Source organism: Excalfactoria chinensis, chromosome 4 (assembly GCF_039878825.1).
Source record: "Excalfactoria chinensis isolate bCotChi1 chromosome 4, bCotChi1.hap2, whole genome shotgun sequence".
In the NCBI taxonomy this organism is placed as follows: domain Eukaryota; kingdom Metazoa; phylum Chordata; class Aves; order Galliformes; family Phasianidae; genus Excalfactoria; species Excalfactoria chinensis.
Genome location: NC_092828.1, coordinates 27,125,498 through 27,151,906, shown reverse-complemented (window position 1 = coordinate 27,151,906; position 26,409 = coordinate 27,125,498). Strand labels below are relative to the sequence as shown.

The 26,409-nt window shown below is 43.5% G+C and overlaps 1 protein-coding gene across 8 annotated transcripts in view; it reads left to right on the top strand.

Annotated features, from left to right (window-relative positions):
- Positions 1-25,785, top strand: part of MTUS1 (microtubule associated scaffold protein 1) — a 108,132-nt gene extending 82,347 nt beyond the window's left edge. For 7 of the 8 annotated variants that reach the window (XM_072335715.1, XM_072335717.1, XM_072335714.1 and 4 more), the window contains 8 exons: positions 8,603-8,669; positions 16,362-16,576; positions 17,097-17,202; positions 18,178-18,251; positions 18,354-18,449; positions 21,019-21,135; positions 22,342-22,439; positions 23,151-25,785. In XM_072335715.1, coding sequence (XP_072191816.1) covers positions 8,603-8,669; positions 16,362-16,576; positions 17,097-17,202; positions 18,178-18,251; positions 18,354-18,449; positions 21,019-21,135; positions 22,342-22,439; positions 23,151-23,367 — 990 coding nt within the window. In that variant the 3' untranslated portion in view covers positions 23,368-25,785. Of the gene's footprint in view, positions 1-7,784; positions 8,022-8,602; positions 8,670-16,361; positions 16,577-17,096; positions 17,203-18,177; positions 18,252-18,353; positions 18,450-21,018; positions 21,136-22,341; positions 22,440-23,150 lie in introns of those variants that run through there. The other variant, XM_072335721.1, reaches the window with a different exon arrangement.
- Positions 25,786-26,409: the final 624 nt, after the last annotated feature.

Below are 26,409 nucleotides of genomic sequence, written 5' to 3'. Positions count from 1 at the left end.
ATCTTGTTGCAATGAATTTCACTAGATTAAAACCCTGATGGCAAAATAACACGGTGAGCAAGTCTGGCAAGAACATCAAACTGTACCAAGTTTTTCCATTGTTAGATAATTGTGTGTACATTGTGTTAAAAGCATGTGTCAAAAGCAAGCTGGTCTGTCCAGATGGCTATTCCCCTCCTAAACCTCTGTTAGTTCCTGCAACTCCATGACCTCTTCCCTTTTATTAATGTTCAAACAGGAAAGGAAAAGTGACAGTACAGTGGAAATGGAGAATATACAATAGTAAAAGGAAAGCAGTCTTCCATTAAACTTTAATTACATAATCTCTGAATTATGCAGCACAACATTTGAATCTTAGAAGCTGTGTACACTGAAACATTGAAAGCACGGTTTAAGACATCTGGTGAAAGAGGCTGTGGCTCAGGTTGTGGAATCTTCACTCAGTCTGCACAGCTTGGTGCCCACCAGGGAGAGCCAGCTCAGGAACCCCATCAGGAAGTTGAAGGGAGGGAGAGTACACAAAATAAAACAGAAGCAATCAAACAACAATGAAACTATTCTGTGTCTGGCTTCGTAGGCCAGTGTCCATACCCAAAGTTTTATGGGCTGTTCCCATGTCAACTCTAGGAAGGAATGTCAGTGTGTGAGGCAGGAGTGTGGGCCTGAGAAGCCCTCAGCAGTATGGGCTCAGATTAAGCCACCATGGTTTTGGGACTGTTGGGTTGAGTTTTTTTGTTTGTTTGGTTTGGTTTACTGTGGTTTTTATTTGTCACTTTGTTAACTCAGTACTGAGTTTGTCTTAAAATCTGGTTTTGTCTCTTCTAAAGCTGTTGAAGGGAATACTGTGTTGCCTAAACTGTTTTGTTGATTTTTGAAAGCGTGAATTAACTTTTTATCCCCATGTTTGAATGCATACATCGTAATTGCCACTTAGAGAAGTATTCAAGTTAAAAAAAGTTTTATTAATACACAGTTTTATTTTTCTAGTTTAAGGACATAAATCTTTTCAGGTGCTTCAAGAGCACTTCACAGAAGATTCAGTAATAGAAGTAAGCATTAGAACTGTGCCTGTGGTGCAGAAATGAACAGGAACATAACTTTACTGCTGTCCTTCTCTTGGCATGCTTATGAGAAGACTGGAGTTTACAATTCAAATTGTACTTTGGAATGACTGTGTTGACTTCTTTAAGAAGTTCCTGTCACAGGAGCAATGTGATTTGTGGGGCTAAGGAGCGTGGACAGTAATATGGGGGTACCATTAATTGTGGATGTGATACAGGAAGCAACGTAAGTAATGAGCTAGAAATTGTGTGGCTGAGATGGGCTTTAGTATTTCTAGGTGGAAATAAAAGTCCACCATTATTACATGAGCTCCTATAGCTGGCATTTCCTGACACATAGATGACTGTAAGAGTCAAGGTGCTAGTTTCTTTGGGAATTTCCTGGCTCTTGAGGAGTTTTTTCTTTGCACAGAGAAACATGCATCAGAATAATTTCTCCTGTCCTTTATGAAAGTGTAACAGAAAATATTCATTAGGTGAGAATATGCGTATCCTTACAGAGTTGAAGTACAGATTACATCACTAAAACCAAAACCCTTAGTGGTAAACAGAAGAGTTTTGGAACAATCGTATTTTTGGTGTGTAAATATGAAATATGTTGGCAGAGCCATTAAGCACAGCTGCCTGCCTGTGAGTTTTAAATTTATAATTTTGACCTTCCAGAACCTAACATCAAACTTGTCTGGTTTTCATTAGGATGCTCATTCAAAATGCACTTCTGCTTTTCAGGTCTGGGTTTTGAAAATATGGATGCCTCTTTCTTCAAAAGAGAGAATGGGGGTATATTGAGATAATTTGTGTTTCTTCACATTTAAAAAGTATTAAGCATCTTCCCCTTTAGAGAAAACCTAGGCTCTGGAACCTTTAATCTTCTTAGAGGGAGCTGTTAGAGAGCAAGGAGGTTTCAAGTAATTCTCAAGTTGTCTGTAATGCGGAGCTGCCAACCAATAGCAACTTTTCAGTAACGCAATATTTTTGGCAACTTTGAAATTTGGTGAGCGCTTAACTGTCCAGCTTCTTGAAGGACACTTCAGTTCGAGTGTGGTTGAGTGTTCAGAAAGAGCTGGGAGTCCTTTCCTCTTGCTACTCTTAACAAAAGGTGTGTTGAGAAAACAAGTCTTTGAGTTGAAAGCAGGCTTGATGTCTCAGGCGCCCAGCTTTGCCTTCCATGAGGAAGCCTGTTCCCATCCCTACCTTGTTATTTCTCCTAATTTTTATTTATGTATTTATTTAAGACGACGCAAAGTTAATTACACAGTAGCAGTCTAGGTGTATCCCTTAAAATTGGGAATGAAAGGAGAGGCTAGTGAAAGAAATAAAGTAACATCTTTGTGCTTTTCTATGCTGCATTTGCAGATGAAATTCTAAACATCTTGAAAGGACTTAAAGCAGATACTGTAATGTTTCGCTCAAACATATAATTTCAAATCTTAACATTCTAAAAAAAACATAAACATGATTATAATTCCATAGATGTTAGAATTTATGCCAGAGCTGCATGGTTATCTGTTTGAAACGTCTATTGCTTGAATCAGATGAATTGAGACAAGCTTCAGAAAATGCTGAAGAATGAAATGAGCAATTACTCAAATACAGTGAATTTACTTGCTTATGTGATCAGGATTTTTACAGGGAAGAGAAGTCATTCTGTATGACATGTTCTAACTCATATCACAGTTCAGAAATCTTTCAGAGTAAAAAAATGAGCTATAAGGATCAATAGTGGATATTACTGTATCTAGACCTAACTTTGGAAGACAGTGTTCCCATATGGTGATAAGAACCCATCTGAAGTTTGTAAAAGCATGAAGAGCTCACAACTGTAATACGCATGTTAAATATGAAGTGACTCATAGGAATCCTGTTTGGCTGGTTCTGTGCTTTAGTGTTTCACATACTAAACATCAGGGAATGAATGCCTCATTCTCCGTACAACTATCTAGCAAATGAGAGAAGTCAAATATTGTAAGTTATAGTAAGTCTCTCTTAGCTGCTCAAGGAAGCATAATCTAAGGCTTAATTTAATTCTCTTTGAAGCAATAAGTCAAGGACAGGTGATAATTTATTGCTTGTTTTGTCTTATTAAAAGGCAACACGCTTAACAATATCAGGTAGTTTGAAAGTAGTAATTTCATGCTAGATTTACTGATTTGAGATTATTAATGTCATTTTCAGTAATTGCAGTAATAGTCTATTTCTCCATTCAAAAATGCACTTGGGGCAGAGGGTAAAGGCTGTTTCTTTTGCCACTTCCTTGGCTAACTTCTTTAGCTTGCTTTTGCCTCTGAGATTTATGTAGTAGAGTACTTCTACCAGTTCCTGCTCCTAATGTAAAGACCAAAATAATCAATTCTACTTTAATACCACAGAGCGGATATGAATGACCTTTTGTTACCCCTTCATAACTACTTCTGAGCTACTGCTGATGACATGTAAGAGACTGGAGTTTACACAGAGGTGTGACTCAGTTTCTACATTATGGCTGGTGATCTTTTCTTGGCTGCTTCAGCACAAAGATGGAGCGGGCTTCACTTATGAGTGCTTTGTCTGGTTAAGGGGAGTATCTGGATGAGAGCGATTCACCCTTTGCTGGGAATTGTTGACAACTGAGCCTGCTCAAGGAATAAAAAAAAAATAGTTAAATGATGATTTGTTCCTCTGTACGAAGAAGGTCAGTGTCCTGTAAGGTGTAAGCTCTAATGTTACAGAATTGCTTGCAAATAACCATTATTTATTTATTTAAAATAGTCAATGTTTCCCTCTGAATGTGGTTTCAGGAGTAAGTGCTTGTGGTTTGATATCAGATGGCTTTCAAAACCAGTCCTTCCTTTCCTGGAATAAAATTAATTTGACCTTATGTATGACAGTAAAGCACACAGATGCTTCCATTCTTTGCTGCCCTGGTGAATTTCTGTCTTATGCATTCTGAACAAGTTTTATTAAGTCTTTTCGAATAGAATGTTTTATAAAATCACTAGTGTGTTTTATATTTTGAAGATTGTTCGCCTCCCATATATGTTGACTCTTGAAGTGACTTGTTTAGGAGGTGTATTAGTGATAAAGCGAGACGGCTGATCTACAGCCATCCCGAGCAGAGCTGCTTCCAACCTTTTGGTTCTGCCTGTAGCAGGTATAACTGCTGCCTTTAAGTGTGACTCAAAGCTTCCTGTGTTTGCGCGTGCCACAGGGTGCTGTATAATAGCATCATCTCAGCCTTGCTCCCTCTTCTGTTGGCAGGGACCACGTTGCTTCACAGCCTTAGGAGAAGAATATCCCAGTATAAGCAGGGATGTTTGTCGTGAAAAGAGTCCCACAGTACCACCTTATTTCTTGAAATATTTCAGAACTGAACATGGGATGTGGCTGTTCTGTGGTAAATATGCTGGTATTTTGCATTGCTCTGTTGGAACCACGCACAATACTTGTTCCAAACCAGAAAGTGAACATTTACAATACAAGACTGCACAAGATATAGAAGGATTAATCTGAGAACTGAGAAACTTAGTGGTTGGACTTTGTAAAACAACAGTTGCTTGGAGTTTGCTAAGTTGGAAATGCTGCAGAAATCCTGGAAGAGTGAAGTATTGCATGGAGTAGGATAGGGAAATGTGATAAGTGATTTATGACTTTCTTGTTGATCCCACATTGCTGCTTGATATTTAGAAGAAAAAAAAAAGTACACAAATGTAAGTTATTCAGCAATGGTGTTTGTTTTTTTTTCTAGTACAGCTCCTAAGGAGCACACATTTCCTTTCCAAAAAGGAATGTGGTGGAAGATGTAGACTGTAACTGTGGTTAATGGGTGGCATTAGCTTATTAAACACATGCACTTGAGACTGAAATTCTGCCATAGTTTTGTTGTTTGCATTTGATAGCTGCTGATGGACTTACTATTGTTAACTTGGGAGGAAAGGCTTGCCAAAGTAAAACAGGACTCTTGAGCACTCTTTTTAGGGGAGCATGGCCAACCTGGTGCTTTCTAAGCTGTGACTGGCAAGCAGAAAGTGGAGATCCACACCAGCTGGCCATCAGTAGGATGGGCTGAGAAACCCATAGCAATTGACCTGGCACAGACTCATAAGGAAATATGCTGACAGTAAGATTTGCCACTTTGCCATAAAACTGCTCACTCTGTGATTTGGGGTCTGTAAAGTTGCTGTGTGGGTTTGAGCAGTGCCTGCCAGTTGGAAGTGCCTTAGCTCTTGTAGGTATCTCTTGTCACAGGTGAACATCTGGTATATGTGCATGGCCCAGAAAGTTGGCTGTTGATGTGCTTGATGTGAGGTACGTTTCTTGTTCACTTTGGAATGTAGACCTCTAGAGAGCATCCTGCTTTTATGGGAGCTGTTCTGCCCTTGACATGTTCTCTCCATTGTTTGTCCAAAATGCTACTAGGATGATTTGTTTGAACTGTAGTAAAAACAGCTGGTTGCTAGGAAAAACACTCTTAAGCCCATAACTGCGCTTTGTAGTTTTGTAACAAAAATCCAGATCAGTAATCTTGTAGCTTATTCTGTTCCTGGCTTTGTCATCTTGAAGTTGTCACGTTCTCCTCCCACCTTGTACCTCCTTGTATTTCCTGTTTTCACGTTTTCACTTGATCACAGTGGGGTAACTCAGGTGTCCTTGCTATTGGGAATGTTTCTCCCTGGAGTTTCTTGACTAAATAACTGCGAAGGATTTTGAATGTAATCTTTCACGTAAGGCTCCAACGTTATGCTGAGGACTGCTTTGCAGTATCTTCTTGTAGAAGTGCACGTTGATAGTGGTGCCCGTGACAAAGCTTTTATCTTCCAGCTCTATTCTCATTGCTTCCTACTGCTTCCATGTTTGCTTTTGTTAAAGCTACACTGAATTTCTTGTACAGCTGTAACAGATTCTTTTGAAATGAGGAAAATAGGTCCTCAGCCATTCCTGCAGCTCACATAATCTAAGCTCTCATATTTTGCCAGGAACTGTTAGAGACCCTCCTCGAATCTTTGACAACGAGTCAAGGATCATCCCACTAGAAGAGGCTTTTTATTATTGCCAGACTTATCTGGAGAAATGCCAGACTGCTTGATCCTGCCTCTTGGATCTGCTCTTTCAATTTCTAATACTGATTTTCAACTAGAATCTTGTGAAATATGAGCTAGAAGGTAGCTTGGTATCACAACACAAAGTACCCACGTACCTGTCCTCAAACTAAACACTGAAGATGGTTCTCAATAGATCACTCAAGTGGTCTTTGGTATTTTACTGCACTTTAATCTCAGGTCTTAAACTTTTGAGTTTTCATGGGAAGACCCCTGTATCTGGAGCTTCATTTATTTCATAACTTAGATGATAGTAGTGCTAAATGAACTGCTTGTCGGTCTGATTATTGAACGTGGCTGCTTAACTGTATGACCACCTCAGACCGAGTCTTTAAATCGTAGAATTCTTTGAATTGGAAGGGGCCTTTAGAGATCATCTACTCCCTGTTTTGTTGCAGGGCAGCTGGACACCCGCAGTTAGATCAGGTTGCTCAGAGCCTGGTCCAGCCTGACCTTGAGGGTGTTCAGGGGCATTCACCACCTCTCTGGGCAACCTGTCCCCTACACTGGCAGTGCATGGTTGGCCTTCTCTGAGAACATACTTTCATGAGGGGTCATGATAAAAGTCTGCATGGATCTCCTGGTTTGGAAAACCAAATGGACAAGTGGGAGGCTGAGGGCATAGGGTTCAACAGCACCAGTAAAAAGCAAAAGGGTGCAAGAGCTGCAGAATGTGAGAAATGTAGAATACATACAAATATATATATATGGCACTTGAGCAGTTGATACTTCATTTTATTTTGAGGTTTTGGCCTCTGGTCAGTCCTGGGTATATTCTAATCTTTGTCCTTTCCTCTTCAGATTGTTTTGATTAAAATGGATACAAAATGTTCTGCAGACCATGAGGAAGGAAGGCCTTTGGGAACATTCACTGCAAATGTTAGCATCTCCCAGGAGGCTGCTGCATAGTCCGGCCATTAGGCTGAGGGGGAAGGAAAACCAGGCTGTCCTACTGACTCAGGCAGGCTGGGAAAACTTGGGTTTGGGGATGGTTGTTTTTTTTAGAATTAGGGCAAAGAGTGAATATGCAAACAAAGCAGTGAGGCTGGAAGGGAGGGGTAAGGAACATCCAACCTCCTGAGTGTGCACTGCTTTAATAATGAACAAGGTTTACTACAGAAGAAAGCTTTGGAAAATGCTTTAGTGGTTTGTTTGCTGAAAAGCTCCCTGCTAGGCATTGTCGGAGTGAGGGATGCGCTCGGCTCACTGCAGCGTGCAGTGCTGGGTGCTGCGGTGGGCACGGCTGCAGGGGGCAAGGAAGTGTCCCCCCACTCCATGGGGTATGGGGAGCGGGGGCAGCACCGTGGGCTGCCGGTGGGGCTCCCTGCTCACCAGGGGGGCTTAGCATGGGGGCGAGGAGAGGTTTCCAGACCTGGTCTGGTGTTGTAACAGCGTCTCAGTGCTCGATGCCACGGCACGGCCGCTTAACCTCTCCAAGCGTGTCGGTGTCCAAACGAGCGCTCAGCCCGCGTTCTCACCGGGACGCCTGACCGCGCGGGTCGAGCAGCGGGACTCTCCCGTGCGGGATGGACGGCTGCGCTGCGCCGGGCGCGTCCCGGCGGAAGGAGCAGCACAAAGCCGCGGCTCAGCCTGCGCTGCAGCTCCGCCGCCAGCCTGCCTCGGGGCGTGCGCCGGCCGCCCGGCCTTCTCCGCGCCGTTCCCGCACGCAGGGCGGCTGCGGCGCGTCCACGGGGCGCACGCGAGCTGCCGCGGCCGAGGGGAAGGGCAGAGCTCCCCTCCCCTCCGCCGGGAAATCGCCCGGAGCCCGGGGCTCTGCTGCGCGGAGGGCAGGACTGCGGCTGGCGGCGCTCGCGGCTGCGGCTGCCCCGAGATGGGCTGCGCCAGCAGCAGGCTGTGCCTCTACCCCCAGTGCACCGCAGCCAGGGTAACGCTGCTGGGGGGCTCCTCGCGCTGGGCTGCTTTGGGGGGCGGCGGTGTGGGGGTGGGCTTTTCTCTTTTCTTTTTATTTCCCCGCCCCGGTGCAGCAGGGAGGGCAGCGTCTGCCTCTGTGTGCCGCTGCGTGCCCCTCAACGCACCTTGCCGGGGGCAGATGGAGTGCTTGGCAAAGTTTGGGGGTTGTGCTTGTATTTTTCTTAAGGAAGCTTCAGATATTTATCTCAGTGCATGCCTCCTTCACCGTACACCGGTGCCCTTGTCAGCAATTGCTTGGTTTGTGCTGTAAGGTTATGTTGCTCCACCCATCATAAAATATGTAATTAATGGCTGCGAAGCAGGATCTTAATTGCAGTGTTATCCTGGAAAAAAAACTGTTCTCTGTTTTAAAGTATAACTTGCTTAACAACAGGACATCTGTGTATTTGGTAACAGCAGGACTGTTATCCTAAATGATTCATAGCTTGGCTCCTCGCTTCTGCCTCTTGTTTTCCTACAGAGCACATGCAAGTTATTGGAAGGTGCCCTGTTTGGATCACTTATGTTTGACTCTGTCTGTTTTTCTTTCTGCAGAGGGAGGAAGCACTGAAACAACATAAAGAGTTATCTCAAGAGCTAGTCAACCTGCGAGGAGAACTAGGTAAGAACTTATTTATCCTCAACGGAATGAAAACAAAACTGCAGCAAACCAGGTCTGTGAAAAGAGAGATGCCACAGCAGGCAATGAGTTCCCTGGCTGAGTTCTGCTCAGATGCTTCACTTCTGCATTGCTCTGCACCATTCTGTCTGTGCCTGCTCTTGGAATCTGTATCTGGTGGAATCTGAATCTGTATCTGTATCTTCCCAAACCCGAGTGGCTGTCCCACGTTGTGCCCTCTGCTTAGATGCCCAACCTATATGCAGTTTCCAGAGATAGGATGCAGAAATCTGTGAATCTGTGAAATACACTGTACAAAATCTTTGTTTTGCCTTAGTTGCATGTAGATGAATGAATGTGGAACTAACAGAAAGAAATGGTATCAGGCTAATGAGATTAAACTTTTAAACTCAGCCTAGCAGACAGTTGTAATGCGAAATGGAGCTATAACGTTCAAGGGCTGGTTTTGTAAACTTTGAAGCTTGGTTTAATTGTATTCAATGGAGCTTCATAGAACTTGTTCAATCTCAAAGCAGGGTAATCTTGTGGAGCATAAAAAGTCATCAAATTGAAACTGATGGCGCTTGAAAAGGAAGCTGTCGTTTTACAGGCAGCACACCTCTGTTGTTGTAGAACCCCTGTACAAAGCAAGGATCCTTGGGAAGCAGAAGTGGTGTGTGTAAAGTAGTTCTAGATAATGACTGATTACTGAAGAGTTGGAAACTTGTATATTCACATACTTTGGAAGCTGAGTGCTGTCTCAGCCCAATTTGTCTTGTGTGGGAAGGCCTCATTGCATGCAGGCATACATTTAATTATCAGATTTTTGTATTAGTGCTGATTAACAGGGTGGGCGACTCCATCAGCACATCAGAGTTGAAAGCCTGGCGGGTGGTGGCATGAACAGAGGAAGCCTTGCAGACCAAGCAGGTATCTGAGTATACCAAAGATACAAAACACGTTTCAGGGATGTGTTTTCATTGCTGGAAGTTCAGTGCTGAAGAGCAGAGGCTTTTCTAGAACTCAGTGCCTGATGGCATACGTCAAGCTGCAGCCTTTAACCTTTCTTGATGGCAAAGTGTCAGGGTTGCAGTTTTGCGCTTCTTCCAGGCCAGTCCCAGTAGGAGCTGCCTGTGAGAGAGCCTTGCAGCCCTCTGCCTTTCTGTCCTTGTGTCAGCACTGGGGAGAGCTAGTAGCTCACCTACCTGCCTGTTGAGTGCCAGAACAACCAAAGGGAAGGGGCTGCTGGGGAGTGTGGAGGCTGTGTCCCTTGACAGCAGCATCAGCACTTCTGATACTCTGAAGTGACCAAATTAGAGTGAGAGTAGTGCTGTGCAGACAGGCTCCTTGCATTGTTGGGTGACCTATGAAGTTGTGCTGTGAAGGTGACATAGATTTATTTTCTGTTTGTGCATGTCTATGTATATGTATGTATGGAACATTCTGGGCAAATCTATTTGTTTACCTTATCATGAACATTCTTTGCTCTCACAGCAGTCCTTCTGAAGTAAATCTCTCTCTACCCTGCCATTGCATCTGCAGTGTTATCTTTATCTTACTTAAGTGCTACATCCAGGTCAGTTAACAGGAAGGGGAAATTCAGATTAGAGGGAAAGGCCAAAATCTAACCAGCACTTAGCCTGTTTTTTGGGGTTTTGTTTGTTTGTATTCTGAAAGCTTAGTTCATTCCAGAGACCTGGGATGGGGCTTCTACTACAGGAATACACTGTCCTGCCAAAGGGTACCCAGATAGCTTCGGCCCAGTCAAGCCCCCCTGTGCTGCGTGGTACCTGCTGTCAGAGCTGCCAGTGAGCAGTGCTGTGCAGGGCCATCGCCATCCTCATGCAGTGGGAATGCTTCTGTGCCAGCTCTGCAGAGCAACTGGGGGCAGCCTCAGGTTTCCAAACTGCCTGTAATTTCAGAGAAGCATTTATCTTCATGCAGGGTCCTGTGTCTTAACTCCATCATGCACGTAGCCCGTCTGTACCTCTTAGCATGGGATGGGAATCTATTAACTGCTGTACTGCAAAACTAGGTGTGTCTTCAGTTCTATCTGGCTTGAAGAAGGTTTGTTTAAAGTAGATGAATAAAAAAGCCAGCCAGCCCTCACTTGTTGACCAGCTTTGCAAAAACATTCTTGCAGTGTTAGCTTTAGCTGACAGTAACCTGTTTAAAAGCACACCTGCTAATCAGCTTTGTGTTACACTGCTAAATGTGTGCAGTTAAATGTGTTCAGGTTCCCATAGGCTATCTGAGGTAAGCACTGAGAATTTTGATCGATGGTGTCAGTTAGGCACAGGCTGACTATTTGAACCTTTTTTGGTTGTACGGACACTGTAAGGTCTCACAGAGTCCCAGGCTGATATAAGTTGTTGTTCACAGTTTGGGCCATCTGGGAAGAGGAACCAGGTGTGTCTCGCTCCACATAGGCTGCATGATGGGTGTTGCCAAGTTTGAGAGGAGCACAGAAACTTGTGCTGCTCACACTGTGCAGTGTTCAGTCCTTGGTTTCTGCCTTTTTGAAGTTTAATTGTGTATGTTCCCAGGCTCCTTTACTTACCTTGTAAAACTGACTGCCTTGCTGTAAAACTCTTTAATTCCATAATATGCTTCCTTTGCAAATACATTGTAGTTTAATGACAGTATGCAAATGGAGCATTAACAGGGTGGGCTGATTGAACCATGCACGGCTGCAGCTCTAAGATGTCACTTAGACAGCTGTGCTTTCCTTAGGCCATGCACGGAGGACACTCCTCAGGCACAGTATGGGGGGACTGGACATGGTGCTGGATGGGGAGAGGCTTTTCAGAGTTGTCCAGATCCATTCACAGCCTCAGAGACTGAACAGGGAGGGATTTCAGTGTAACTGTTTTGGTCCTGGGAACCCGGAGCAGATCTGAATGCTGCTTGTCACTTAAATTTTCCTGCTCATTAAGATACAAGCTGCTATATAAATCATTTCTAGTTGCCTGCTTAATTATGTAAGTAAAAGCAGCAAGAACTGCATATTTCCACAGTGACGTGAAACTGTTCCTCACAGTGAATTTGACTCTGGATTATTTCAGTCTGCAGCTCTTCTGGCTGTGGCCCAGGCCTGTGCTGCTGCAGGGCTGGCACAGCAGCTGCTGGCCCCTTTGGACCTGCAGCCAGGAGTCTTTTTAGTAGGCAGGAGGGACGCGCACGTATCCTGTGCAGCCATACCAGACTCCTCTGCATTGCAATTGGTGAACAGCGTTTTCCTCAGAAATACTTTCATGTAATTTCCCATGCTATTTTTTTATTAGTAATTGACCTTAGTACTTGTTGGAAGGTTGGGGTATAAAGGCTGTTGGTTTTATTTGTTGTTTTTGCTTTTTTTTACTGGCAGATGTAAATACCACACTATGGTGGTATTTGTAGTGCTGAAGGACGGGAGCTTTTTTTCCTGGCAGATACCTGTGTGCTTCAAATGAGCATCCAGCCATACCCACCTGTACGTGCCCTAAAGCGTTCTCTTGATTTACTTGGCTCATTTCAGCTTGCCCAGAACTTGGCTTGACGCTGTGCCATGGGTAACACCCAGAGAAACTTGGTCATAAACTGAAAGTGTGTTTAGGTGGAAGAATTTCCAATGCTGAGATTCTGCCAAAAACACAAATTAATTGTTGGATGATTATTATAATGAACCTTTACATAGAGAAGGAAAGAAGCTTGTGTCTCCAGTAGAACTGCTGGTCAACAGAACATACACATGAATATTCCTGTGTGATTAATGAAGTTAGAACAATAAAACGTCATGCACTGTGATACAGCACTATGCTAAATGCTTGGTGCTCTCTGGCAGTGATCCCCATTTCATATCCCCCACACCTATTGAAGTGCCACCAGTTTGCTGCTTCAGTGACCTCTGCTTCAGTATGTCAGACAGCCCCATGGCTTCTTGTTTCATGAAGCATGGCTAGGCCAGGGAGCGACTTGGACAGTTTTATGAAGATAACTTCTGCTCCAAAGTGATTCAATTTAGGTAAGCGGTTTTATCTCCTCTGAGCTGTGGTTACGATGGCTTTTAAGTGAGAGTGGAGTAAGATGAGAAATGTTTTTATGTAAGAACTCGATCCATAAGGACTGAGTTGGTTTATTGCGATGAATTGTTAGATAACTGGAATAAAAAACAGGCTAAATTTTGTAAGAAGGAGATGCTGTGCAATTGTAAAAACCTACCTCTTGGCTGCTTTTGCTGGAAATGTGAGATTTCCTTGGGGTTCTATGAAAAAGGGCAACCTCTGCAGCTGTGGTTTCTCCTGCAGGAAGGTGCTGCTGGCTCCCGCTTTCCACGTCCCCTATGCTGGGGTTCAGATAGCTGACACACACAGCTGTGCAGTGACACGTATGGGATGGAGGTGGCTGTTTTTCATATCTCCGTACAGGTGTTGAGTTCACAAGCTGAAAGCTGCATTTCTGATAAGAAATGCTGCTACTGAATTTCAGAAACTGCCTGTGATTGCCAGAGGTGGTGGTGGTTCTGCCCAAGGGAACCACACGCTTATTACACTGTGTAACAAGCAGGTGTTAGAAGCGTAGAAATACAGAATGATCTTGCCCTGTGCTGTTATGATTCAGGGAGTGATGATTTGTCTTGGATCATTCACTGGGACAACCAAGTGCAGAACAAAATTAATGGATTTAGTATATCAGTAATGAAGTAAACCCTGCTTGATTTCCTGACTTGATTTTTTCCTCCAGATGCTGCCAGACCATTTGCATCTCCTGTTGGTTTTTGCTCGAAGTCTTTTATGATGAGTGGCCTAAGAAAGACATGGAATAGTGAGGGGAAATGCTATAAGAAGGCAGAGGAATGCATGAAAAACAATCATGCACTTCAGGATATCTCTCAAGTGCATGAGAAGTTGAAATGCAGTTCTGCGTGCTACTGGGAGTGTGCAGGTTTCAGTTGCAAAAACAAAATTAAACACCAATTCTGGGAGGGAGTTCTTACACTGAGTCATCAGAGTCAGTCAGGAGTTTTGCAGTATTCCCTTGCTGTGGTTGGCGAAGGTTACCTCTTGCATGGTCTGTCCCTTTCTTACAACAAGGCAACATGGAGTCACAAATTGTAGTATTCAGTGTGGAACAGAGCAGAGCTGTGCAAAACGCTGTAGACATTTGAGTCTTGAGCAAGGGGACAGCGCTTGTTGTGCAGAGGGCTTCTCAGGATTTCGGAACAATTCTTCAGTCAGAGCTTTTGCTGGAACTTCACATGCAGTTTGCTGCACACTTATGGTGCTGGGAGCCCACTGGCCATTTTTGTCCTTGCCTGCATTGCAAGGGTGCAGTGAGACATGCTGCCTGCAAGGACGTGCAGAGCCTTCAGCCTTAGGAAGGCCAGGGGGTACCTTCAAGGTAACTTTCAACTGCTGGTGCAGACTTTAGTTTTTGTTTATCTTCATACATGAGTCTTCTCATAACTGTGGATTGCAGACTGGCTGAACAAGACCTGATGTGGCTGCTCCCTTTGACAAAGGCAGGGTTTGCTGTTTGATTTTTGTCTGAAATGTTTTGCGTCATCTGAAGGGTCTCTATGCCGACATTTAAGGACAAGGCAAAGTGAGACAGTGTATTCTTTTAGCTCACCAGAGGCAAAGGACTGGCTGTGGCCTTGTAAGTCAAGAGTCAGATGACTCCTTTTTTAAGGGAAGTGGGTCATTTGAAGCAGTTCACTACAATTACTTTAAATGAGGCATGTGAGCTGCTTGCCTCTGTGCTGCAGTGACTCAGTGGTAAACGGCCAGATGGGTTCTGCGCGTGGCTGGTTGAGTGATGTTTCCATTTGGTTCTGTGCCTGGTTCTTTGCATTACAAAGAACGCCCCCTATCCATCACATTCCTTTTTCCCCAAGAACACTAAGATGCAAAGCGTACACATTGAGTAACTTTGTCATTGTTACCTGATAGGCATTTGCCAATTCTTTTCCTCCTTCCCTTCCCCAAAGGAACCCGTTTGTGACTGTCAGTCATGGAAAGAATTAAAATAAGGAAATAAAAATCTGACTTGGTGATGGTGTAGAAAGCTGTGAAATCACGAGTGACTGTTGCGATGTGTTTGTGTTGAGCTTTTCACTGCCTCGTTGCCAGTGTCAGGATGAACAGCTCGCCTTAGTGCTGTCCTGCTCAGCAGAGCTTCCCAACAGAACCTGCACAACGCTGGAGCAGCTGGGTTCTTGTGGGGTTGGTTGGTTGGTTTTTAAAACAAACAAAAACTGACAGCAAAAAGGCACCAGTAATTCGATCAGATTCACACATAAAGAAATTTCCATGCAGTACATCTTCCTCTTACACTTGAAGTGCACGCACCAATCGATCGCAGTAGTGCCAAGACTTCACTGCGTTTCCCTTAAAGGAGTGCAGGTGCCATTTGTTCACTCTCTTGCATTGCTGAGCTGTAGCAGAGGGCAGATCTGACAGATGCCCAACTTCAGGCAGGTTGCTTTCAGGACAGCTGAGGCCAGGACTGGTTTGGGACTCAGCCCTTGAAGATCCTACGATCTGCGTATCTTAGTGCTCAGACAAAGCTATGATAAGAATTTCCTGTAATGCCTGTACCAAAATTCTTGAATCTTCCAATGCTTCCACAGAGCTTATATTGTTTGGGCAGTGTGCCAAGCTGCTGTAAAGTGTGTGTGTGCATTAACTCTCCTGTATTTCATTCCAGATCGCGTTAAGGTTCCAGTTGATTTTTCTCTTAAGGAGATACTCATCCGATTAATTCATTTTAAGATTTATGTTAAACAAAAGTGATAAATGCTGCACAGAAGCGATTTTGCTTGAGGTTGGTGACCTCACGCTTCTGCTAGCGGTGTTGTTTCACCTTGCTGCCATCCTCTGTGTGCAGCTGCGTGAGGGGCTTGTTCCAATCACATTAACAGCAGAGAAGGGATTCTTTCTGTTCCACCCCTTTTGGTGGGAGGTGTGAGTGCTAAATTTCAAACTCTAAAGCACAAGTTTCTGTTTTGCCTTTAATCAGTTCAGTAAATATGAAGGGACAAACCTGGGCACTTTACTTACCTTTGTTAATAAAAATGCATGGAGAGCTGCAAAGTATTCTGTTGTTTGCTTCCTTAACGCTCTGCCCTGGGCCTGAACTGCTCTGTGTTGCCTGTTTAAATCTATTAGCAGTATGTTTCAGATGGGTGGTTCTGTATTACTCTGCTTAGGGCTGTCTGTGCCGCTGCCTCAGTGCTCTGTAGTTGAGCATGAGTAGCATGCTGCATGGATGGGCCTGCAGGATGTTAAGGCTTTCCAATTTAGCTAAGTGGTTTATACATCAGAAAGTGAAATACTCTGACAAATAGCTCCTGAAATGGGATCAAATTAGGTGGAGTAGCAAATCCAATTAATTGTTTCATTAGAGCACTCTGGTATCTCCAGTGAGACATTCATTCTTCTGTGTCACGACAAACTGTCACGTTTGTGCTTTATGTGTGGGCTTCTGATTTAACGAGATTCAATTAATTCTTAGCATAAGGCACAATGTATTCGGTATGTTTGAAGAGGTCTTTTCTTGTGTCTTTGGGGGGGTGGCACTCATTTAATGGATAAATGAGTCTTGTCTTTGTCCATCCTGCACAGGCATATTCCTGTCCGTAGTGCCTGCAGTGGGGCTGTGAACTTAGCAATGAACTTGACCAGGTGTTTTTCTTATTAATTTTGCCATCTGCAGTAACAACTTCTGCAGCTTGTGAGAAATTGGAGAGAGACAGGAATGAGCTGCAAGTCACCTACGAAGGATTCCTGCAGAAATTAAATGAGCAGCACCACAACGATTTAGCTGAACTGGAGGAGAGGCTCAAGCAGTTTTACACCGCAGAATGTGAGAAGCTCCAGAGTATCTGCATCGAAGAAGCTGAGAAGTACAAAGCGCAGCTCCAGGAGAAGGTTTGTGGTATTTGGAGTAGGGATATTCTTCAACGGTTGTTTTCTGCTACAAATGAGCCCTCAAGGAATCTTTATTTATTTATTTAGGCTATTAATGAATGTATTTTACATAATGTGGGACTCCACTCGATTGCAGTTATGAAAGGAAATGTTAGTATGCAAAGCTGGCCGAGCCTTAAGGTTGTGTTATAACGTGGTAGAAATTCAGCGTTCTGCAAGCTCCAGGTCCATCTGGAGCTCTACGGGTACTTGAAGCAGCTCGAGTTTTAAGACTTATAGAACCACGCCTGGCTTGGGAACTTGCTTTGCAGCAATTCCATGTGTGTGAGAGACACATACGTTCTGTTGGTATCTGTAAGCTGTTCTCATCTATTAAGTGTTGTACGTGGCTTAGCTTTTCCTGTGGCCGTCTGTTAAGTGCTGCTTAGACTTAAGCACAGCATAAAACCACCATAACAATACCTTAAGCAAGGGTTAAAATAACACACTAAGGGGAAAAACTCATCTTGTCATGTTGCAGGTGGACAACTTAAATGTCACACATGAAAACTTAAAGCTGCAACTTGAAAACAGCCACTCAGAAAAAGTAGAGGAGCTGAAAAAGAAATACGAATCCTCTTTTTCGGGCAAGTATTTTGTATTCAAGTCCATACAGCATAGTACTGCTAGTCACAAAGATATTCAAATACATTGAACCTGGATACCTTCATTTCTTTCTTCTTGTTGGTCATCTGTCTTTACAAATGCTGACTGAATTCCTTCTTTTGGATCTGAACAAGTCTACTTCGTATATAGAAGTAACCGTGATCCCATCAGGATGGAATGAAACTTTCAAAACAGTTTAAGAGTGGGGATGACTTTTAAAAGACGCATCTAAATTACAGCCTGCCCTCAAAATGTTGTGGTAATGGAGCTGCTGTCTCCCTGCCACCCCCACGCTTCTGTAAGGAGCACCTCAAAAATGAACATGAAGTAGGGTTAGGTGGTGTCCAGATTGACGTGGGAATGTTTCTCAAGTTGAGAAATGAAGTTTACAAGAGTAAAGTTTTCTTCTTGGAAGGGGTGTGTGCAGAATTAAACTGCATTGTGTCGAGATGTTTAAGAGGTGATGGTTTCCATCCTCCCTTTGGCTCCACCTGACAAGGAAATTTCCTGTGGTCCTCTTATCTCCCTAAAACTGGGGCATTTCCAGAGTAACTGAAGAGCTCTTCAGTGTGATATTTCCCAAGTAGGAAGGGAAATGTTTTTCTAGGAATTCCTGGGAGATGCGCGATGTTTTTTGCCTCTGATTCCCTTCAGAATCTCAGCTTTTGTCAGATGTGGATCTGTGCTCAATTCATCCCTTTGTTGCATGTAGATGAGTGCTTTCAATCTTGGGATGTCATCATCTAATGAAATGTGTTTGTGAGAGGATGACCCACAGATCTGAAGCAGGGATAGATCTGATACTTTGTACAGACTGTGGGACGGTTTGTGATAAATGTTCTTTCCATGCTGGCAGTGACTCTGCATCTGTGCATGTGTGTTTTGGCTATTTTTCCTGGCTAAATTATCATCATCATCATCGTGTATGAAAAATCTGCAAAAATAATCTGTTGCAGAGCTCAAGAATGCCCATGAATCCGAAAGGAAGTTGCTTGAAGACTCCTTTAAAGAGAAGCAGGAATTGCTAGAGGTACGTTTAGGGGTTGAGTTGTTGCAGGTCTAAAACTTAAATGGGATTTTGGCGATGTGCGCTGAATTCTTGTCCTACCTGTGCTCTGTCCTGTCATTTCAGAGAAAGATCGATGAATTGAAATGTGAAAACGTCGCTCTAAGTGAGAAGCTGAAATTAGAAGAGCAAAAACAAACAGCCAAAGAAAAAGCCAGTCTTGTAAGTCCAGGTCTCCAAAAGTAACGCAGACAGGCAGACCTTTTATGCTTGGGTTTATTCTATTGCGTAATTGGAAAGGTTTGTAATCAAATCTGATAGAGAGCTCTGATGCGTATGGATTATTTTTAATACTGTGTGTAAATGGATTTTCCTACCAGAAGTTCTTGTCAAGCAGCACAGTGTTATTAATGTTAGTGTTACAAACCTATTAGGTATGTTAAGTTTAAGCCCAAGTGAAACTGAAGCTGTAAGTGTATGCAGGTGTGTCAGAGTTTGCTTCTCGTCAGTTGATAAATGCTCGACCAGCACCATGACGGTGTGTGGGCCATTTTAAATCACTGCTACAGAATGCACTTCTTGTACTTGACTTTTCAATGAACTTGCGACCTGTGCTTGTTTCTGGTATATGCTTTAGATAAAGTTTTCGTTCTCACCTCTCTCCCAAGGCTGCTGTCATCTGTGATGCTCCTGGGATTAGGAATGTGCTCTGAGAGAAGTTTTTCATGCGTTTGGAGATGGCCACAATGGCTACATACAGACGTGCTTATTGCTGCAGGTCACACCAGAACATGTTTTCCCACAAAGAGAAATTCTGGGCTTAAAACAAAGGAAAAGCTTAGGATTGTTAGTGGCAGGTCCTCTCATTTTGTCAGCTTTGCTGCTTTAAATGGTCCGTCCTTCATAGTCTGTGTTTTACCTGTTAGAACGGTCTGTTAATTATAGTGGGTTTGGACATAGTTGATTTATATGCCTCTGCTACTTTGTGTCTTCTGGTACTCTCCCTGTTTTTGACTTGGTCAGACACTCAAGTAAAGTTAAAGAGGAACAGATACATGGTTGGAAAAAAATACGTATAGCAATAGAGCTCAAGGTCAGGGAAGTGGGACAGAGGAAGACCCCGTTGGTCAGAGAATGGCAGAGCAAAACTCCAGCAATGTGACCTTTGGCGCAGCTACAACCAAACGTGAACATACAGAGCTGTGGGAGGGGGAAAAGACAGAAAAAACACACCTGCTTTGTGGGAAAAAGTGCAGGCTTACCAAGGAGAAGCAGCTCTAATTCTCACTGGACTATTTGTTCTATTTGCTCTCTTGCTATTTATTCTAGTGGCAGGGTAGAGCTGCAAGAAGAACCTGCAAGCAGTGTTGCTGTGGCTGGGAGAGGTGATACCAAAGAGAACATTGTGCTTAGCTGTGCTCAGGTGTTACTTTAGAGCAATAGTCAAGTGACTTTATGCAGCTGCAAATATGCTTTGCGTCCTGACAGATAAGGCTCATAAGCTTAAGGCTTCTGTATGGAAAGATAGCGGTTTGATATAGTATGTTCTTCCTTAGTAAAATGCTGCACTACTAGAACTATTGTTTGCCCTTTGAAGATCAAGGTGTATGTCCAGCTTTCCAGCAGTATTTATGTAGTGTCACTTGATATTCCTCTATTTTTTTTGTTAAAATACTATCTGGATCTTTTCAGTCTTTTAATCTGGCTTTTTGTTCTGCTGTGAATGGGCAGGAGAGGAGGACAAGAGCAGACAAAGAGTCAGGCCTCTGTGTCACTGTGAGCTGTGCTGGTTCTGTACGTAGCTCCCGCATGGGGCTCAGACACTGACACAAAACTGCAGGCATCTCCTGCACGCCTCAGGCTGCCGATGCAGCAGTGAAGCTGTACTCATTGTAGCACCTCAGCTTTCCACCAAAATGTGCTAACAGAAATTGTTTGTTTTTAAAGGGAGACTCAGACACTGATTAACTCATGTTTGTTTTCCACTCGCGCTATCTTGAAATGAACTGAAAATTTATTTCTCCTCATTATTTCTTGTGACTTTGCCTTTGAAGTATTAAGAAGTGACTTACTCTACAGTGGTTGAATGTTTCCTTACTCCGGGAGAGACACTTCTGAAATACACAGGCTGTGCCCACTCTTCCTCCCCTCCCTTACGTACTGTATTGCAGATAAGTCACAAACATAAATCAGTGCAGGATTTGTAAATGCAATTGCATTGCCAGGCCTTCTGGAAGAATTTAAAGGGACAAATGATGTTGAATTTCTTCTTATGAGCTACGTACCTTCAGGTAGAAAACAGTGAGAACTAGCTACAGCCAACTGCGTGGTTTTATAAGCCTGTTTGCTTTTTGAACCGTTCCAGCACCTGAACAACTCTTCGCATGTTTACTCTTATTATCTGCTGGGATGGGTTATGAGTAATGCCGAATACATTTTGGAACTCCTCGCCTTAAAGGGAGCCTTCCAGCGCTCTCACAAAACAAGTTGGGCTGCGACAGCTTTAGTGCCTTCCTCTGACTCACGAGGATTTTGCACACGTGTACAAAGTCTGTTCTCAGCACCTGCTAAGGGAAACGGCAGCTGCCCATTTAAAGTGAAGAACAAAGGAAATCAGATGAGAAAGCAGTTCCGGATCTTTCTCTTGTGCAAAGCTGTCAAACCTGATTCCACCTTGAACAAACAACTGTTGTTACAATTTCTGTTTTCTTGCTCTTTCTTCAATAGCAGGGAAGCACTTAAATTGTCCGTGAATTGAAGGTAATAAGCAAACTCTGTGGAAATCTTTCAGAAAAACCCGCAGATCATGTATCTGGAGCAGGAGCTGGAAAGTTTGAAAGCGGTGCTGGAGATCAAGAATGAGAAGCTGCATCAGCAAGACATAAAGTTAATGAAGATGGAAAAACTGGTGGGTTTCCCTCGGGGTCTGGCAGTTTTGGACTGTTTCTCTGAGCTGTGCTCTGATGATGAGTTCAGGCTGGTCAGACATGCATGCAAAGCTTTTTCCTTGTTTAAAAGAAGCATGTGGAAATGAAGGGATGTGCTCCCACTGCAGGTACAGTTCTGTGTGTATTGGGCTGTAGCAAGGGGGAACAGATGCTCTAAGTGGTATTTCCATCTCTTAAGGCAGCTACTGGGTTGCACCAACTATAGCTAAGGTAGCGTGGAGCTGTCTGGGCACCTCCTCTGCACCTTCTCATCCCTTTTACCCCATCTCCTATATAAAAAATGCTCACCTGTTCACATTTACTCATGTATTATAGAAGACGAACTGCACTGTTAGGAAAACCTTAACACGGTAGCTACATTAGTTAAACAAGAAGAGTTCGTATTTTCTGAGTTGACCAGCTCAGATCAAACACTTGTTACCTTTAAACTATTTGTTTGGCTGTGTGAATTTGTGTGTAATTGCACATGAAACAGCAATTCTGGGGACAGAACTTTAACATTATTTGGCATATCCAATTTGTGGCCTTATCCTGTGTGGAGCCTTTGAACAACTGTAATAACAACTTGAGCAGTACTTTAGCGAGGAAATATAGAAGGGTTTGGATAGAAGGGAATACATTCATGTTACTTGTTGTGTTGCGCAGCATTGTACGTTGCCCCATTCCACGGGTCTACAATTGCTTTTCTGTCTTTGCTGACTGAGGTGTATCACAGCAGAGAAGCCTCTGGGACACGCAGCCATTTAAGAATCACTTTTTTCCATGAGCAGTGGTAACATCTTGCAGTGATGAAGTAAAATCAGGAGAGTAGCGGGGAAAATTGTGTACCAAGGGGGGACCTCTTCCATTCCTTGCTGTAGCGTGGTACTTCCAGGCGGCCTCCAATCTGCCAGTAGAGTAGCATAAACCTTATCCAGATCCTCTTCTGGCATCTAATCAGCACAAGTGGCGCAATGCCAGCGTTACACAACAATACGGTAAGTAGAGCTGTTTGACTATTACCAAATATTAAGCCACAATAGCAGGTCAGTCTCCTCTTACTCTAAAGTCATTCTGCCTGTTTTTCCCTCTATTGTAACAAGGTCTGCAAACTCTGTGCTAAGAATGTCGGTATCTTGAGTGTGTGTCGATACGTTCTGTTTTAAACTGTGACTTTTTATTCCAAGGTGGAAAACAACACCATCCTAATGGATAAATTAAAGAAGGTTCAGCAGGAAAATGAAGAACTGAAAGCTCGGATGGACAAGCACATGGAACTTTCAAGGTGAAAAATATCTGAGATTTTTTAGATGTTCTCATTAACCTGGGGAAGCTGTTCCTGTAATGAGAAAGAGAAGCGTGTAAATGTCAGTGTCTGGGTTTATGTAGTTTTCTGTAGGAGAGATCTTCCTTCTCCACTTCTGTCTCTGTAGCTGTACATTGTTCCATAGGAAACCAAACAGGAAGAGACTAAAGAAAGAAGTAAGGCTCAACAGGAGACTGCAAAACATTTCAGGGAGCAAAAGCATCTCAGACACACCACCTTCCAGCAGATGGCTGGAGGCTCACCAAGTACTGCTGCCCCCTCAGTTAAACCTGACTGGACTTTTAACTGCTTCAGTTGAGTGGTTCGTGCCCAATGTGGATCAGTGAAAAGACCAGAGAGTTTTAGTTGGCAATGGCAGCAATATTGAGCATGAATAAAGTGCCAAGTCTTGAGCATGGCCACTAAAGATGTCACTGTTAGTGGGACAAGTCTCGCTATTCAGGTACTTTTTCTGGCCTTCAGGAATTCTCCTTATTGGAAGTTCCTCCTGCTTTTTGTAAGCTACAGATGTAAATCCCACAAGGCTGCAAACATGGTAGATCCCCATTCTCATCCTAAGGAAGTGATTCAGTCGTAAGCAAAGCAGAGTGTTGTGCAAGTTCAAACTGTTCTTGAACAATTAATACCATAACCAACTCTGTGACATGCTCTGATGTGAATCTTTTGCAGGCAACTTTCTACCGAGCAGGCTGTTCTACAGGAGTCCCTGGAGAAAGAATCAAAAGTCAATAAACGTCTGTCAATGGAAAATGAAGAACTTCTGTGGAAGTTGCACAACGGTGACCTATGCAGCCCAAGAAAACTGTCTCCCAGTTCTCCCTCTGTGCCTCTTCAGTCCCCGCGGAATTCTGGTAACTTCTCTAGTCCTACGGTCTCACCAAGATGACATCTCTTAATCGAAAGGGGATTGCATTTCATTTGTGATCTGCAGAACTGACCAGAACTGTAACCGCAGGAGCAAGAGCTATATTAGCTGAGTATGACAACTAAACGTAACTGGAAACTTGGTGCAAAAATGACGATAAGAGACTGAGACCATGGGAGTGAGACTCACGTAGCTTCTCCCAAAAAGACTTATGACCTCTATGGACAGCGTTGCACAAAGCACTTAGAGAGCAAGGAAAGAAAGACTTACTCATTGCCTTTTCACGTAACCATAAGGAAAAGCTCAGGGGCTTAGAGATAAAGATCACAACCTTTATAAAATGTTCCTATCACAGACACTTTTTTTAAAAGGCTGTTTGTTTGTGTGTGCGCATGTGTGCTGTGGATGGAATGGATGTAACACACCGTGCGTGTGTCTAATGCTGCCTTCTTTGCTGTGTATGTAATAAAGGATAAAAGCTGAAGACTACAGATTGACATGTACTTCCTTGATAATGGTGTCAGCGCATGCTTTTAGCCAAGAGTGCTCACAGAAATGATGGGAGGCAGCTGCTGGTCCTGTAGGTTGGTTTCCTTCATCTCCTTGTCTTCAGTGAAAGAATAGCGTGAAAAGCTTGATCCACTGACTCAGTGTCTTGGCCTACCTTTCTATGCAACGTTGAATGAGTTTTAAAAGCAAATTGAACAGTAGCACGACAGCATCGTTACAAAGAGGCTGTTAGTTGCAGTGGATTTTGTCTTCCAAGTCAACAGATTCAGAATCTGACCTCAGAAGGACACTGGTTCTGAAGTTCTCAGTATCGTGGCAGGGTTAGGTGCCCAGACCTATCGCTTTACCAGCTGAAAAGGAATCCTTAAACAGCACTGGTCCATTGCTGAGACCGTCTACTTGAAACGAGATTGAAAGCCAAAGAGAAAGCTGCAATAATTAAGTGCTCGAGTTCTCAGTAAGATTCTTCAGTAATGTGTGAATTTCAATGTACCTGGTGGACACGTTCACTTTTTAAACATTAGCATTTGTATTAGCATTTAACATTCGGGGCTGGCCCAGTTCCCCTGTGGAAGACAGGGAAGGTGACAGCTGTGGATCATTATCTTACTAAGTCTGCTTCACCTTTTCTCTGAGGCTGCAGGATGTGGGTGTTTGCTGGTTGATCTGGCTAAAGCTCCTGTACAGGAAATACTGTAACAAGGGGAAACATTTGTCCTGCCTGCTGAACCCGGAGTGTCAGCATTGCCAGAAGTGCCGAATGCCGAGTTTCAGCTTCACCAGCTCATCACAGTCTGGCTGCTCCCTTGGTCGGACCTGTTTAAAATCTCTACGTTCTATCTACTAAACAGGTTCAGATCAGTATTCCAAAACTCCTTGCGTACAACAGCTTTGGTTTTTCAATACCATTTCCAGCACCACCGTAACACTTAGGTAACAGTGTAGCTAATGCTGTCTCTACAGTTGGCTGTTACCGTAATCACATCCACGGTCCTCTGTGTTGTCCAGTAGCTTGAGAACAGAAATTGAGGAGATAGATGGAAAATGTTTAGGGAACTAAACCGGAGAACCACTTCAACCCATGTTACCCAGGACTTCAGTCTTAACAGTGAATGTAGAAGCAAGACTGGTAACAGTGCTCATACACAAAGTAAACATGTAATATATTGAACTTGTGATCAGCTGTTTCATCATTCAACTTAATCTTACATTACGTGCAAGTTAAGGGTTCATTTTACAGACTATAATACTCTCAACGCCCTTTTAAGGCGCCCTACGTGCCGCTGCTACTGATCTCAGTGCTTTTAATTGTTTTCTGGGGTTTCAGATTTAATTATGAAAATCCTCTGTGGGCTAAAACTTGGCTCGAGGTCTACCCTGAAACACTGATTTGCTCTGGTCAGATTTAATCACATGTATTGGGGCTGAATGCTTAAAAAATAAATCTGTGCACTAATTGAAAGGTTTTTTTCCTGCGTCTGTCAGTCAAATGGTCTCTAACCCAGGAACAGCCTGTCAGTATGAAATATCAATCAGTACCTGCCCAGCGCAGCAAAGTGAAGCAGTGAAGCTTCACTGCAAAAATCATTCACCTTCACCTGACCCTTAGGAAATGTAACTGCATCTGCTGCTCTGATGGGTGAAGTTACGCAGAGCTGCTTACAGGTATCAGCTGTTGGGCTCGAGGCGGCTGTTTAGAAAACAAAGCACCAACCAAACATGCAGGTAACATCACAGAATTCCGCCATGGTAAAATACTTCCTGCCTTTGGGTTAATGTCGGTACCCACTGTGAATGTGCCTCTGCTAAAGGCAGCACCAACAGACACCTGTTAAACTTCACCTTCTTCACTGAGGATACTTTGCTGTTAAAAACAAAGACAAAACACCACCACGGCAACACCAGAATCCAGCGTCCAGCAACGCAAGACACAAGGATGGAAGCTGAGCACTGTGAAGAATTTGTGCCTCAAGACAACAGGCAGGAAGAGCACAGGCAGCTGTCTGAAGATCAGGCTCAGTGCTGCCCTTCACAGCAGGGAGAAAGGGAAGGCTCTTCCAGTGTGCTGGGACAGAACACTAAGTACGGCATATGAAATAATAGGAAGACTGTGGAGGGCAGCGAGGGTAAGTCTGTCAGCAGTACAGGAGACTTCTCATCTCCAACCTGCTTGCAACCAGGCTTTTTGATGCTGTAAAGAAGAAATATTTGTATACTAAAATCAGGCCATAGAACTACCAGTTGAGCATGCGTGCTGTTCATCAGGAGGGAATATGCTGTTCGTATGTTTCAGTACTTATCTACTTAACTAAGCATTAACAGTTCAAGCTTTGATTCAGATACTGTGTGTTGGCAAAGGCAAGTACAGCCTTAAAGTCCAGTAGTTTCTACATATTCCTGACCGTTTCCGTAGCATAAAAGTTAGAACCTGCTTCCCATAGGTAAATTTCAAAGGTCTGGAGCTACCAGAGCCATTGTGCCTGTGAGTTTTCTTCAGGTACTCCACCTTATCTGTCTCTAATGCTAAATTTCATGGAAAAAAAAAATCACAAT